Source organism: Chiloscyllium plagiosum, unplaced genomic scaffold, assembly GCF_037043375.1.
Source record: "Chiloscyllium plagiosum isolate Xiang-an unplaced genomic scaffold, Cpla_swu_hap1 HiC_scaffold_1, whole genome shotgun sequence".
In the NCBI taxonomy this organism is placed as follows: domain Eukaryota; kingdom Metazoa; phylum Chordata; class Chondrichthyes; order Orectolobiformes; family Hemiscylliidae; genus Chiloscyllium; species Chiloscyllium plagiosum.
Genome location: NW_028270139.1, coordinates 135,351,173 through 135,366,613, shown reverse-complemented (window position 1 = coordinate 135,366,613; position 15,441 = coordinate 135,351,173). Strand labels below are relative to the sequence as shown.

Here is a 15,441-nt window from a genome sequence, read left to right as displayed (position 1 = left end):
TTGCTAACAACTGAAGCAACTTTACCAATTCTTTTTATTGTCTTAATCAGCCACCAAAATGCTATTATTACTCCCAAGAACCATGTTTTTTATTTAGAACACTACTTTTCTCTGAATAACTCATGCCTTCCATAAGATCCAGACCTGCAAAGCATAGACATTGCTCTCAGGTCAGAGGTTTTCCTGCATAACTTGTACTCCTGAACAAATTAGAACTTGACTTTGATGAAACTGGTTGAGAATTACTTTTTTTTCCTTAGCCTCTTTCCTGAAATAACATGAGCGGGTGTTCACTGAAATTTTGTGTAACTTGCAGTAACATTCAAAAAGCTGTTCTTTCATTCGAGGTTTGTCTTGATTTCCGATGTGTAATTGATGTTTGACCCCAGCAATCGAAAACTGGAGCTTTCACTCTTCTCTGTAGCCTTTAGATTTTTCAAACCAGAGTTCAGTGTTGCTTAGTTGGTACTGCCTGATCTACCTTGGTTTCTTTTTTTGGGTGTCGTCCACCTATGTGAATCAACTTCTCAAAAATTATCCCCACAACATAAAACTAAGCTTCCATTTATTGCTAACCTTGTGTTCAGAAATCAGCAAGGTAGATTGTGAAAATCAAAATAAATTGAATGCAGTCATGTGAGGGGAAGCTGTGCTTATTTTTCTGCAATTTTCTGACTTTTATTGCATCAGCAATACTGATGCTTGTGGCAGGTTTTGTTTTGTTAAAGTTGATTCCTAAAATACAAACAAGCTCTGAATGCATTTCCGTTCTAAATTATAAATTAGTGCTAATTTTTTCCTCCCTTATCCCAGTTCACAGCATTTAATGCAGCCTCTCAAATGTATGCCTTTGCCATCACTGTTTGTATTGTTCCTGAGTAACTTCGAAGAAGCATGTATAGATAGTTGATCCAAAATTACCTTTAACTTTGTATCACTTTTGTTTCTACAAATTTTGGTGCTGTTAAGGCCTTTTCTTTTACTGGCACATTTTTCAGAGGTCCACCTAACTAAGGGAACACTCTGCCTTTCCTTGAATTTGCATGATACTTTCTCTGAATTGTTAGCCAACACAAGCATGCCAAACAAGAAAATGACGTGCCAAAAATATCTTGAGTATCTTTTCATAGGAAGCAAAGAGGTCAATCAGATTTAATGGTCATTCAAGTCTTTAAATTTGGATGCCAGTGCTCAATAATTGTGCTGTTTGCTTTGGTAAACTGAAATGAAGTGAAGTGGCTGGGGAACTCTTGCTAGATCATTTTGTTTGAGAGCCAGTTCCTCAGTTCTCGCGTTTGCATCTATATCTGAATGCTGGAAACGATATTAACATGGACCACCTGAATGATTTATGCAGTAGAATTTTTATGTTAATATCAGAATATTCTGCGTTCAACTTGCTGCTTTCAAAGATTGTAGTAGGTCTTGTGCACTTGATAACACTTTTTTTCTCATGTACACCATATTCTTATTATCCATGGGGAATAGGGACATGGTCTTCTCACTGCTCCCACATAACATGAACAACTACTTAATCAGACCAGACAAGTCCATGAGAAAGCAAAATGGTAGGCTTTAGGGCCAACCCTATGAGTACGCAGATCCACAGATAATGAATTAGCAGATGGCAAGATATGTATTAAAATGTTCTCCTTTGATGCACAAATATTTAAGTGGTTTTTATCTTTTATGGACAGTATGAGTTAAACGATGCTGACCAGGCAGAGGGATGTGGAGGTGATGGTGTTGAAACTGGAGAAACATCTTGTGTTACTAATGCATCCCGAAACAGCCAGTCAGGTAACGATTTAACTCTCAATTTAATTCTGTTAGGACTCTTTTGTTCAACAAGGTTCTCCATGGGAGACTGGTTAGCAAGGTTAAATCTCATGGAATATAGGGGGAACTAGCCATTTGGATACAGAACTGGCTCAAAGGTAGAAGACAGAGGGTGGTAGAGGAGGGTTGTTTTTCAGATTGGAGGCCTGTGACCAGTGGTGTGTCACAAGGATTGGTGCTGCGTCGACTGCTTGTTATCATTCATATAAATGATTTGAATGCGAACATAAGAGGGATAGATAGCAAGTCTGCAGATGACACCAAAACTGGGGGTGCAGTGGATAGCGAAGAAGATTACCTCAGATTACAACGAGGTCTTGTTCAGATGAGCCAGTGGACTGAGGAGTGGCAGATGGAGTTTAATTTAGATAAATGCGAGGTGCTGCATTTTGGGAAAGCAAATCTTGCAGGCTTTATACACTTAATAGTAAGGTCCGAGGGAGTGTTGCTGAACCAAGAGACCTTGGAGTGCAGGTTCATAGCTCCTTGCAAATAGAGTCACAGGTTGATAGGAAAGTGGAGAAAGCCATTTGGTATGCTTTCCTTTATTGGTCAGAGAATTAGAAAATTGAGTACAGGAGTTGGGAAGTCATGATGCAGCTGTACAGGACATTGGTTAGGCCACTGTTGGAATATTGCGTGCAATTCTGGTCTCCTTCCTTTCGGACGGATGTCGTGAAACTTGAAAGGGTTCAGAAAGGATTTGCAAGGATGTTGCCAGAATTGGAGGATTTGAGCTAGAGGGCGAGTCTGAACAGGTCAGGGCTGTTTTCCTTGGAGTGACGGAGGCTAAGGGGTGACCTTTATGAAGGTTTATTAAATTATATGGGGCATGGATAGGATAAATAGGCAAAGTCTTTACCCTGGGGTGGAGGATTCCAGAACTAAAGGGCATAGATTTAGCGTGAGGGGGAAAAGATATAAAAGACACCTCGGAGGAAACTTTTTCATGCAGAGATTGGTGCGTGTGTGGAATGGGCTGCCAGAGGAAGTGGTGGACGCTAGAATAATTGCAACATTTAAAAAGCATATTGATGGGTTTATGAATAGGAAAGGTTTAAAGGAATATAGTATGGGTGCTGGCAGGTGAGACGCGATTGGGTTGGGAGATCTGGTCGGCATGGACGAGTTGAATCGAAGGGTCTGTTTCTGTGTTGTACATCCCTATGATTCTATTTTAATATGCATTTCAATTGATACTCTGAAATGTGAAGTTGCACTTGCAAAATGTTTTCTTTTTTTCAATAAGCCATTGTATCAAATGTTGTTTTCATGCACCTTTTCAGATATAAGCAAACTCTCTGATGCATGTAAACCACTGAAAAAGCGAAGTAGAGCATCAACAGCAGAAACTCTGATACCAGCTGTCAGCAAGAATCCATCTCCTTTAACTGTATTTCCAGAAAATGAGGTAATTTCAAAAGGGACACAGTGACTGAACTGATTTCATAATGCATTCATAACAAAGAAGAATGAATTTGAGGGTACAAGGATTGAAACTGTGGAGATAGGACTGTACAGTATTTACCAGCAGTCAGGCCTTGTGAAGGTTCTATTCAATTACTGAGAAGTATCAGTTTGCTTTGATATGGTACTAGCCGAATGAATTGCCGCTGTACAGTTCCACATATTATTATTATTAATGAGGCAGATCATGAAAGGCTTTAGCAGTTTTCCGGTCTCTTATTTTCCCAAAACTACTTTTGTCGTCTGATCTTCTATTTCCTTTGTATTTATTGCATTCACAATTGTGTTGGCATTTAAAGGCAAAACAGGATTGACAAATTGGCAGAAATTTCAGGCTTCTGGAAGGGAATCAAGACCTGTGGGGAATAAGTAAAAGGAAGATATTTGGCAAAATTGTGACTAAAGTTCAGATTATTCTGAAACTACTTTTTTTTTTAACGAAAGCTTAAACCACCTTTTGAGTGAAAGGGGGAAGAACGTGTCAAGATGTCAGATGCTATTGATGAACTTCAAGCAATTCATACATGAAAGCGCAAGCAAAGGAACTTTGCATTTCCATTAAAAATGGAATACAGCGCTTGATTCAGTTTGTAGGAGGATGCAGTGCTAAAGCTATTAACTTATATAAGAACGTAGTTGGCCCCAGTTGAAATTTTGTATTTGGTGTTCTGGCCACCTGTAAATGATCTATAAACTTCATGCCACATTAGATGGTTGCATGAAAAGTGAGAAGTGTTAAAGGTCATGGGGAGTAACTCTTTAAGTAAATAGAGTCAGAGATGTACAGCATGGAAACAGACCCTTTGGTCCAACTCGTACATGCTGACCAGATATCCTAATATAATCTGTACCCATTTGCTAGCACTTGCCCCATATCCCTCTCAACCCTTCCTATTCACAAACCCAACCCGATGCCTTGTAATTGTAACAGCTTCCACCACTTCCTCGGGCAGCTCATTCCATACAAGCACCACCCTCTGCGTAAAAAAGTTGCCCGTTAGGTCTCTTTTATATCTTCCTCTCTCACCCTAACCTATGCCCTCTTCTTCTGGACTCCCCCCACCCCAGGGTGATGAACTTGTCTATTTACCCTATCCATGTCCCTCATGATTTTATAACCTCTATAAGGTCACCCCTCCGCTTCCAGTGCTCCAGGGAATACAGCCCTTGCCTATTCAGCCTCTCCCTATAGCTCAAATCCTCCAAGCCTGACAACACCCTTGTAACTTCTTTCTGAACCCTTTCAGGTCTCTCAACATGTTTCCGATAGGAAGGAGACCAGAGTTTCCGATAGGAAGGAGACCACAATATTCTAAAAGTGGCCTAACCAATGTCCTGCGCAGCCTCAACATGACCTCCCAACTCCAGTACTAAATCCTCTGACCAATAAAGGAAAGCATTAGCAAACGTCATATTCGCTATCCTATCTACCTGCAACTCCACTTTCAAGGAACTATGAATCTGCTCTCCAAGGTCTCTTTGTTCAGCAACACTCGCCACGACCTTATAAGTGCACAAATCCTGCTCTGATTTGCCTTTTCAAAATGCAGCACTTTGCATTTATCTGAATTAAACTCCACCTGCCACTCCTCAGCCCATTCGCCTATATGATTCCTGTTGTAATCCGAGGTAACCTTCTTCGCTGTCCACTGCACTTCCAATTTTGGTGTTATCTGCAACTTTACTAACTATGCCTCCTCCAAATCATTTATATAAATAACAAAAAGCTGTGGACATAGCACCGATCCTTGTGGCATACCACTAGTCACAGGCCTCCAGTCTAAAATGCAACCCTCCACCTCTATCTCTTACCTTCAAGGCAATTCTGAAGGGTGAAGAAATGTGTTATTGGTATTTCATTCCAAGAATATGGGCTTTGCTGGCTAGATATACATTTATTGCGTTTGATCGTGAACTGCTGCAAATATGTTCAGCTCTCTTTTTTTCTGCTGTAACAAACTATCAGACCTCATTATGACTGCTTTTTGCATAACATGTCAACTCAGGGAAAAAAAAATTCAAAACTTAAATCCCAAAAATGGGGAAATGTAGTAAATGCTTCCATGCATTATCCAAAGTTTATTTTTTAATTGACAAATAATTAAATTCCTATTAGTTGCTAAGTTGAATCCATTTTATTTTCTTTTACATTGCTTGTTTTAGTCCATATTTAAAATAGCATATTTGAAAGTACATTTTTTTCGCAAAGCTCTGCTTTAAAGTGTCTGTTTAGTTGAGATGGTTTTATTGCTGCAAGTATTTAAAAGTCTATTATTATTAATAATATACTTATTTTGCAAGTGCAAAATATTATTACTAGCTGAACAGCTTTGATATCTTCTGTCACTAGTTTAGTCGTGAAGGGATGTTTGCAATAAAATAGAATTTGATTTTGTAAGGTTTGGAATTCATGTGGGACCCATAAGACCATTCCATGTCACAAGTGTACTTGAGCCTCTAACAACTTGGCTACTTTGCTTCATAAATGTTTCAGTTGTTTCATTTTACTTGCTATCTAATCACCAGGACCTGCTTTGGACAGCTGACTGCCTTAATTTGCACATAGAACTCAATTTGTGTTCCCATACACTGTACCTGACTAGATGTTCAAATGGCTGACCTGCTAGGAGATTGTTAATAACTTTCCAAAACGAGATGTTGTGAAAAAGCTACAGGTTTCTGTTGAGGAAAATGTGTTCAGTCACTAGTTTCAAGCTCAATCCTGTTGCGGACTGCATTTATTCTTTGTCAGCAGTATTTTATGTTGTTAGCACTTATTTTCTTTTGTGCTGCCTATTTATCTGCTGAATTAAGTAGTTTTTAATCTTTCATGCTTGTGTACTGAAACTTTGAAAATGCATTGCAATTGCTGATGTGTAAATTCCCCAAAAATAGCATGAGTGCTCAGCTGGTCATCTGGTATCGTTCTTGTAGCCTTGTAATGAACGGTAATTGTAGTTGATGAATCTCACTTTAAGTAACTACATCATAATGGTTAATTAAATTAAAATATAATTATGTTTTACTCCTCGTGTTCAGACATCATTTGATGGACAGCTGGAGTCAGCAGATGAAAGTGCAGATGAAACTCCAACAGAGGCTTCATCTGTATCATCCAAAAAATCCCAAGGAGAGCGAGGAGGCAATGGTACAGCTAAGAAAGAAGGAGTTTGTCAGGTGAGACGAACTTCAAGTATGCATACAGTACAAAGAAATAGAGCTGTTCGGTCACGTGATCAATTTATTTCATGAGCAAGAAAGAAAATCTAAAATCATGAGTACTGCAGATGTGACTGCATTCCATCTGTCTTTCTGACTTGTGATAAAAACTATTGATCGCTGGATATTTTTCTTATGTGCTTGACTTATGAATAAAGAAACTGGCTCACTATTTGTGTGCGTTTTAATTTTTTTTATATTTAGATAGTGAAATGGGTACCTTCACTCACGTGATGATCTAATATCTGAGGAGTTTGAAGATACTTCACAGTGTGGTTCTTTCAGAGCTAAAGTCAATCCTGACACTTTCTCTATGTTCATCTATAGTTGGTGGTGGCTTATCAAGTTAATAACATTAATGTGGATTGAACACAGCACTACTTGTTAATGGCTTAAAGGTGCATTTTCTCCCACACAAAATTGCAAATGAAGAGTGTAAACCAAGTCATTTGAACCATGGAGCAGAAACTATCTAAAGTTCTGGACTTCATTGTTAAGAAACATCTCTCACAAGTAATAGCCGCTGTATTGACTGGTTTATGCACATTGCACTGAATGATATCACGAGGAATCCACGTCATGTTATCATTGCATATTTTCCAAATGTTACTTGTCATTTGCACTTTAAGACAGAACTATTCTGTTTGTTTGGGGGTTAACCTTGCCCGTGTCAAGAATTTTAATGTGCCTCCTTTTTCTGAAGTGGATCTTTGAAGAGAATCACCTATGGTATGTGGAGGGTAATTAACTGTAATGTAAAGTGGTTTACTTCCCTTTTAGAGTGTACTGAATTCATGTACCAGCTCATATAAATTAATCTCCACATAGAAAATTTTTTAGACTTTTGCATAATCGTTTAGGCAAGTTTGGGGCTCATCATTAGCTTTGGATGTTTGAATTTGTTCAGCTTGTATGACACATATTTAATGTTTGTGGGACATTATTGTAAAAACAACTATGTGAATTAACATCAAATTATCATCACTTATTAACATCAATAAGTTTCTTAGCTATTTGAAAAATGAGAGGGCAATGGATTCCTTGTTGGTCTCCTTGCTTATCCTCTTCTGCCTTGTCTTCTCTTGTTGAAAAGAACTGAAGATTGCCACGTGGGGTTACTGTATAAGGGCACGGGAAGGGGGCGGTGGTGTGGTTCTGGCTGAGTCTCTTAAAGGGACAGGCGTCCCTAGTGATTTTCCTGTTGATATGCTGACCTCTCCCAAGGTATGTGGAGGACTTCAAATCTTCATTTGAAGAATGAGGAATACTGCACCTAAAGGTGAGCAACTGTCTTCTTGGTCTATCTAATTTTTAAAAAAACTTAAGTGATTCTGCAGCTGAGATACAATAGTGAGAAAGTGATCTTTTCATTTCTCAGTGACATTCATGTCTTTTCTATGCCAACATTTGAATAATTTAGGAACAGTATACACGCTTCAGTCAAAACTAACTTGCGAAATTTAAGGCTTTGTATTTCCAAAAAAAAAAGATTCTGGACTGTTTGCTTTTTTTCCACAGACTGATGCATGACTTTTCTTCTGTTTATAGATGTGTGAAAACTCTGGTGAACTGCTCCTTTGTGAAGGACAGTGTTGTGGGACATTCCACTTGGCTTGTCTTGGGCTGTCTAAGTTACCTCAAGGCAAATTTATGTGTAGAGAATGCACATCAGGTAACATATATTTTTATTTCTGTGAATTGTGAAGTTGACAGCACCATTCTGTTTGGATTTTCAACTTAAATCTATGTACTTCAAGTCAAATAACTTGTGAAGTGTGCCTCAGATTTAAAGCAATCGCATTGTAAAATATTCAACTAGCTTTACTTAAAAATAAAATTAGTAAACCGGTTGACAGTCCTGAGCTGTTGTATTTTTCCGTCTTCTAAATGCACTTTGTTTGAATTCTCGACATGCATTGATTGTTCAAAATGTTTCCTTACTGCATAATTGCCACCTCAATTCCGTTCTTCAGTAATACACACTTCACTGCCAAATCTGCTTTGCCAAAATAATATTTATTTCAACACAATCTGTTTACTTTAGAAAGGAAATAGTTCAGTAATCACAGCAAACAAAATAAGGTAACAAGATGAGGTGACCGTTGAATGATTTGTCGAGCTAGGTAGTATTTTACCATTAAATGACTCCAGAGTTTGAACATTATTTCATTGTCATGCATTATTTGTTGTATTAAATTTAACTGCAGTCTTGCTTTTTTACCTTCATACTTGAGTTAGTGAATAAAAGTTTCTGTTTCCGTTATGCCACATCTTTTTCTACACCTGCTCTACCTTTGAATATATTTTACAAACTTCTGTAAGGTCACTCCTCAGCCTCCAAAGCTCTTGGGGGGGAAATAAAGCTTGAGCCTATTCAGCCTCTCCATATAACTGAAACCCTCTAGTCCCAAAAACATCCTTGTAACTGTTTTCTGCATCCTCTCAAGTTTAACAACATTCTTTCTATAGCAGAGCAACCAGAATTATATGCAGCATTCCAAAAGTGGCTTCACCAATGTCCTATACACCTGCACCATAATGTACCAACTGCAAAATCAGTGTTCTGACCAACGAAGGCAAGCATGCTAACAGCTTCACAACCCTATCTATGACGCGATTTTCAAAGAACTATGAACCTGCACCCCTAGGTGTCTCTGTTCAGCAACACTCCCTGGGGCCCTACTGGATTAGGTGAATAGTCAAGGTCTTTTCCTCAGGGTAGGGGAGTCAGGGCATAGAGGGGTGAGAGGGGAAAGGTTTAAAAAAGGACCTGAGGGGTAGCCTTTTCTGTCATGAGGGTGGTACGTCTAAGCAATGAGCTACCAGAGGAAGTGGTGGAAGATATAATTACAACATTTAGAAGGCATCTGGATGGGTACATGAATAGTAATGATTTGGAGGGATATGTGTCAAATGCTGGCAAATGGCACAAGGACAGATTGGGATATCTGCTTGGCATAGATAAGTTAAATCAAAGGGTCTGTTTCCATGCTGTATAAATCTGTGATTCTATTTTTAAGTCATTGACTTATTTTTCACTTGTTTGGTGTTTGGAACACCAGATGAGGACAAGCAAGCGCAAAATATGTAAATGTAATATTTGTAAAGGTCAAATGAATTTTTCACATGTTTAACAAATCATTTGTGTCCTGCATGTGGAACATTCAAAAAGATTCAAGTTTTTAGCTGTGATTCTTTATTGTCCACTGTTTAAGCTGTTTTATTTCAGATTTTCTTCAAGTCTAGGCTTTTAAAGTTTCTGTGTCTGTAGGGGTGCGGGTGGAGATCTAATTCAAACATATGGAATACTGTATGGTTTGGACAGAGTGGATGTTGGAAAGATGTTTCCATTGTTAAGAGAGACCAGGACCTGAGAGCACAGCTTTAGAACAGAGATAAGGAGAAACATCTTCAGTCAGAGAGTAGTGAATCTATGGAACTCACTTCCACAGAAGGTTGTGGAGGCCAGGTTGTTGGAGATAGGTTCTTGATTGTCAAGGATATCGAGCATTACGGGGAGAAAGCAGGCGAATGGCATTGAGAAACTTATCAGCCATAATTGAATGGCAGAGCAGACTCAATGGGCTGAATGGCTGTTGAATAACCGAATTTCTGCTCCTATCTCTTATGGTCTTAAAACTGCTCACAACATTCTGAATGTGGTCTGACCAGTGTATTGTACACCGTCAGCAGTACATCCCTGCTTTTGTATTTTAGACCTCTTAAAATGAATGTTAATCTTGCATTTGCCTTCCTAACTGCCAGCTGAACCTGCATTCTAACTTTAAGAGAATCGTGAACTAGGATTCACAAGTCTTGTTTGTGGTTCAGCTTTATTGCTCATGTCTAATTACACTGGAGAAGATGGTTGGTCGCTTGATGCTGTCCGGATGCAGTTTAGGATTTTGCTGAAGGAATAGCAAGTGAGAATGATATTTAGAGTGTCTTACAGAAAAACGCAGAGGTGGCGTTTTACTACCCTTTCCCTTTTAGATGGTAGAGGTCTATTTTTTATTCAGTTGTGGGACATGGGCATTGCTGGCTGTCCAACATTTATTGACCTTCTCTAGTTGACATTGAAATTGTGCTGGTAAGCTGCAACCTCGAGCTGCTGCAGTCTGGTTGATTTAGGTTAACCCTCAATGCCTTAAGAGATGGAATTCCAGGGTTTTGACCCAGTGACAGTGAAGGAATGGTAATATACTTGCAAGTCATGATGGTGAGTGGCTTGCAGGTGGTGGTGATGGTGGTGTTCCCACATATCTGTGCCTCCCACCTGCCCCCACATTGGGAGGTGTTGATGGATTTGGAAGGTGCTATCTAAGGATCTTTGGTAAATTGCATTGATAAGTGCAGCTCCTACGTCTCTGAAGAAGCTTGAAACAATCAAGGTCAAAGCAGCCCAATTATGTCAGCCCAGCCTGCCCCATCCAATACTTGAAACTATTCACTCCTTCCGCCTCCAATGCTGCAGTGGCACAATGTGTAATTTGCAAGATGCAACTTCTTCTACAGCATCTCCCAAACTTGCAATCTGTGTAACCTAGAAGAACAAAAATAGCAGACACATGGGGCCACCACCTGCAAGTCCACCTACAACTGCTGACATGGGACTACAATTGTTATTTCTTCATTGAAACGGAGTCAATGTTCTAGAACTTAAACACTGTGAACATACATACAGCAGGTGGCTGCAGCAGGTCAAGACTGAATGTGATAAGATGACCAAACACAGCAGTATAATACGAAAGCTGCAAAATACAATGATTTAATATATGCATCTTTTTAAAGGACTGTTAGCTTTTTTAAATTTATTGTAGTGTTTGTATTGCATTATTGAACTTGGGAAAAAAAAATGATTTTTTGACTTTGGATTATGAGTTGTGTTTTCCTTTATTTATTTTGTACAGGTGTACACTCGTGTTTTGTGTGTAAGAAGATTGGGCCTGATGTTAAACGCTGCAATGTTTCTCTGTGTGGCAAGTTCTACCATGAAGAATGTGTGAAAAAGTATCCCCCAACTGTTTTTGAAAACAAGAGACTTCGATGCCCACTGCACACTTGTATCAGCTGCCATGCCACAAACCCCTCTAACCCCAGGACAACAAAAGGTGTTGTAGATAAGTATAAATGCCTTAAGTAGCTTTGAGTATGTGTAATTAAAATTTACTTGCATAAAATATGATTTAACAGTCCTTAAATTTTATATAGGTTTTAGATGTCTCATTTTAATTGTGAATTAAAACTGATATGATATTTAAACTGATATGATATTTAAGCTGATAAGAGTTTGAGTCAAATAAATTCTTCAGTATATTTTCAAACTTATTTTTCTAATCAACAAAGTTTTTTATAGTTTTTATTTTTTTGAATTTTCCAATAACTTTTAATAGTTGATTGAATTGTTCTTAAATTTAAAAGGTATAAAATGGATGGGATGGAGTACTGGTGGGTTTCTGAAAGTAAACTGAAATCTGAGAATGCTTTAGGCATTAATACTCTGGTCATAACTATCAGTGTAGGGAAATGATTTGAAATTGAGAACTGAAGCATAAATATTTAAGTTCACTGACACATGCTGGAAGGATAAGGAATTCCATTTATGGTTTAGGAGGTAGTATTCTGATGTGGGCAACTCTGCCATTGGAGTGGATATGCCAAAAGATAACTACCATTACCTTGATTTATACCTGCAATAGAGGCAAAGCTATGGAAACTAAATATGTTGAGTTAACCTCATCAAGTGATCATTGTCTTGAAGGGTATACATAAATTATTCAGCTGCCGTTTCGTGGCATTTGCAAACAATGAAAAGATTCAGTCTTGATCTCAGAGGTGAATAGATGGTTTATATTTAAATTACCATTCTCGAGAAGTTGATTAATTATGTGGAACAAATTGTGAAGGACGCAGGCGCAATTAGCGGAAATAGGAAGAAATTGAATAGATACCTGGCAGGTGAAGTTATAAGAATTAAGTTTTGATGTTATTTCCAACTTTGCGATCATCTGAGTATATCATAATGGTCTTCTCATCCTGCAAGTTATGTTCCTCGAATTGTCTGTTTTCTTATATTTTTTGCATGTGCAAATATGCCAACTCCATCACAATTGTGATTCATCCACAAAGTAGGAGATAGTGGAGAGTAGGAGAAGTATATGTGCAATTGATTAGGTTATTTTATTGAGATTTGTTCATGTGTGAATAGATGTAGCAAGATAAGAGTGTAGGGCAAAATTCCCAGAATCCAGGGACAAAATGTTTGGAAGTTCTACCACAAGTAATAGACTAGAAAGTGAGGGTGCCTACCCTGACTAATATTTTTACGTTCTTACCTAATTAATATAATGCTAGCTAGTATTTTAAAAATTTATTGGCCAAGGAGAGAAATGAGGTGAAACATGGGAGTGATTTTGCGCAGATGGAGTGCCTGGATTCAAAATCAGTTAGTGTTTCTGTGGTGCATAGAGTGGAATGTCACGAGACTTCAATGAGTATTAGAATCTCAGACTGCTCAGGGATGCAGGCAACATCACATGCAGGAAGAAATTCAATGGATACTTGACAGCTGAAGTGATGTGTATGACTGAGATTGAAAATAGGATACTTTATTTGAAACTTTGCAGTTGTCTGGGTATGTCATGGTGGTCTTTTTTTCATCCTGTATATTTGTGAGCTGAAAAATAATGATCAGTTTATCAAACACTCACCCAGAGTCCATGTAACATCAACTATGCTCACTGGAAAGGAAATGAAGCCTATCCTTGGTGTAGGACAACAGTCTTTGTGGGCCTGCTGAAGAAGCAAATCTTTTTCACAGGAAGTGTCTGTCAATGAGTTCAGTTGGTTGTGTCATATGCCAGGATTATTGCAGGGTTGCCTTAGAGAGATGAATGCTCTACAATTCATCACGTTAATATCAGGAGGTCCAGTTTCTTTACTGAACTTAAATTTAGGAATTAACCTGAGAGAGGTTTTTAGAGATTTTACAGTCTCCAGCTTAAAAAGCAAAGAAGCCAAAACTTTGTTTTTTTCAGTCACTGCTATCTATTTTGTTGTGTTCTGCAGACTGCCAATGTCTTTTCCTGGGTCCTGGAAATTTCAGTATCGAGAGAAAAGTTTCAGCCTCAAAATTGGCGATTTTCTAATCCGAGTCCCTAAAAGTCAATTGTTACCAATAGGACATGGATTGTGGTACTGTTTAAACACAGCAAACTTTTTATTAACTGGCATCTATGGGACCAGGCCTGTACTGTTTGATCGAGAGATCCATACAATCAATGTAAAAACACTGCAAATAATAGAAATGTACAAGTACAATATAAATCACTTAAATAATAGTGCAACTTTGCTTTAATTAGAACTTAATGGCAGAGAGCCTTGTCACTCAGACCCTGCACTGACTACTCTGTCATTGTAGAGAATGTGGTATTTGAGGTATATCATTTCTGTGGGTTAATCAAGATTGCTGGCTCATGAGGTGACAGTTAACACAAAGTTGATGTATAGCATATTAGGATTTCACTTCACTTCTGAAGTGGTGAATTGCTTGTGGAATTTTACATTGAGTTACTTCAAACAGTTTGTCAGGATGAAAACCACCTGGTCATTTTAAACGAGCATTTGAATTGGGTTGAGTTATCAAGCTCATTTTTTGGGTTTGATACATAGTAACTACGTTATAATACTGGAAAACCTTAGGAAGATTATTTTAATAAATTATGAAAAGGTAAATTAAATACAAATCATGTATCCTTGTTATGTTTACTTTTTGTCAAGCTCTTGTTTAGGGAAATAATGTATAGCATGAAAGCCAAGTCACGTTTCATGTGGATATGCAATTCTGTAAATTTGTCACATCTGGGGGTGGCATGGTGGCACAGTGGTTAGCACTGCTGCCTCACAGCGCCAGAGACCCGGGTTCAATTCCTGCCTCAGGCAACTGTCTGTGTGGAGTTTGCACATTCTCCCTGTGTCTGTGTGGGTTTCCTCCCACAGCCCAAAAATGTGGAGGTTAGGTGAATTGGTCATGCTAAATTGCCCGTAGTGTTAGGTGAAGGGGTAAATGAATCTGGGTGGGTTGCTCTTCGGAGGGTCGGTATGGACTTGTTGGGCCGGAGGGCCTGTTTCAACACTAAGTAATTGAATCTGAAAGTTACGTACCCCACAACTTTGTTGTAAATACATGCGATGTTAATTGGAAAAACTGACCTTCATTTAAATGCAATTTAAATATCTATTTAAATTGAAGAAATTCTGTGTGTCATTCCACTAAACAACACACCAAATGCAGAGAGGTTGTTTCCCCTGGTGTGGAGACTCTCGGACCGGGAGATGATCGCAGAGCGAGGGTCACCTATTTAAGACAAAGATGAGGATGAATTTCTTTTCTTTTGGAGGATAGTGAATCTGTGAAATTCTTTATCACAGAGGGCTGTTGAAACTGCTGTTGAAAATACTGATAGATTTTTAATCAGTATGGGAATTAAGGGTTGTGAGGAAAAGCAGGAAAATGGAATTCAGGCCTATCAGATCAACCATGGTGGAGCAGATTCAATGGACTGAATGGCTGACTTCTCCTGTCTTTATGGTCTTTAGCGTTCACAAATTTCATGACCCAAAAGACTCTTTATAAATCTGTGATAAATGCACACTTTAAAGAAGAATCACTTTTAAAATCAAGCTAGTAAACTATCTAGTGATTGTTCTTTCACACATTTTCCATCAGAGACTATGAATAAACAATCTGATTTTCTAACCTTGTGCATTTTTCCAAAATATTTTCTATAGAAATCTTTTAAGATGCTTTCTCAGGTATATATATATATATATAAATTATGTTTCCGTTTGTCTCTTGATATATTTGTGTCTCCAAATATTCAATTACTTAAAATTCCAGGGAATACAGGATTTATC

General features: G+C 38.3%; 1 protein-coding gene across 4 annotated transcripts in view; it reads left to right on the top strand.

The window, feature by feature from the left end:
- The window catches only part of LOC122560590 (histone-lysine N-methyltransferase NSD2), a 151,567-nt gene that overhangs the window by 90,998 nt on the left and 45,128 nt on the right, over positions 1-15,441 (top strand). For all 4 annotated transcript variants that reach the window (XM_087990979.1, XM_043711508.2, XM_043711417.2 and 1 more), the window contains exons 9-13: positions 1,698-1,800; positions 3,126-3,250; positions 6,346-6,483; positions 8,074-8,197; positions 11,436-11,636. In XM_087990979.1, coding sequence (XP_087847105.1) covers positions 1,698-1,800; positions 3,126-3,250; positions 6,346-6,483; positions 8,074-8,197; positions 11,436-11,636 — 691 coding nt within the window. The remainder of the gene's footprint in view (positions 1-1,697; positions 1,801-3,125; positions 3,251-6,345; positions 6,484-8,073; positions 8,198-11,435; positions 11,637-15,441) is intronic.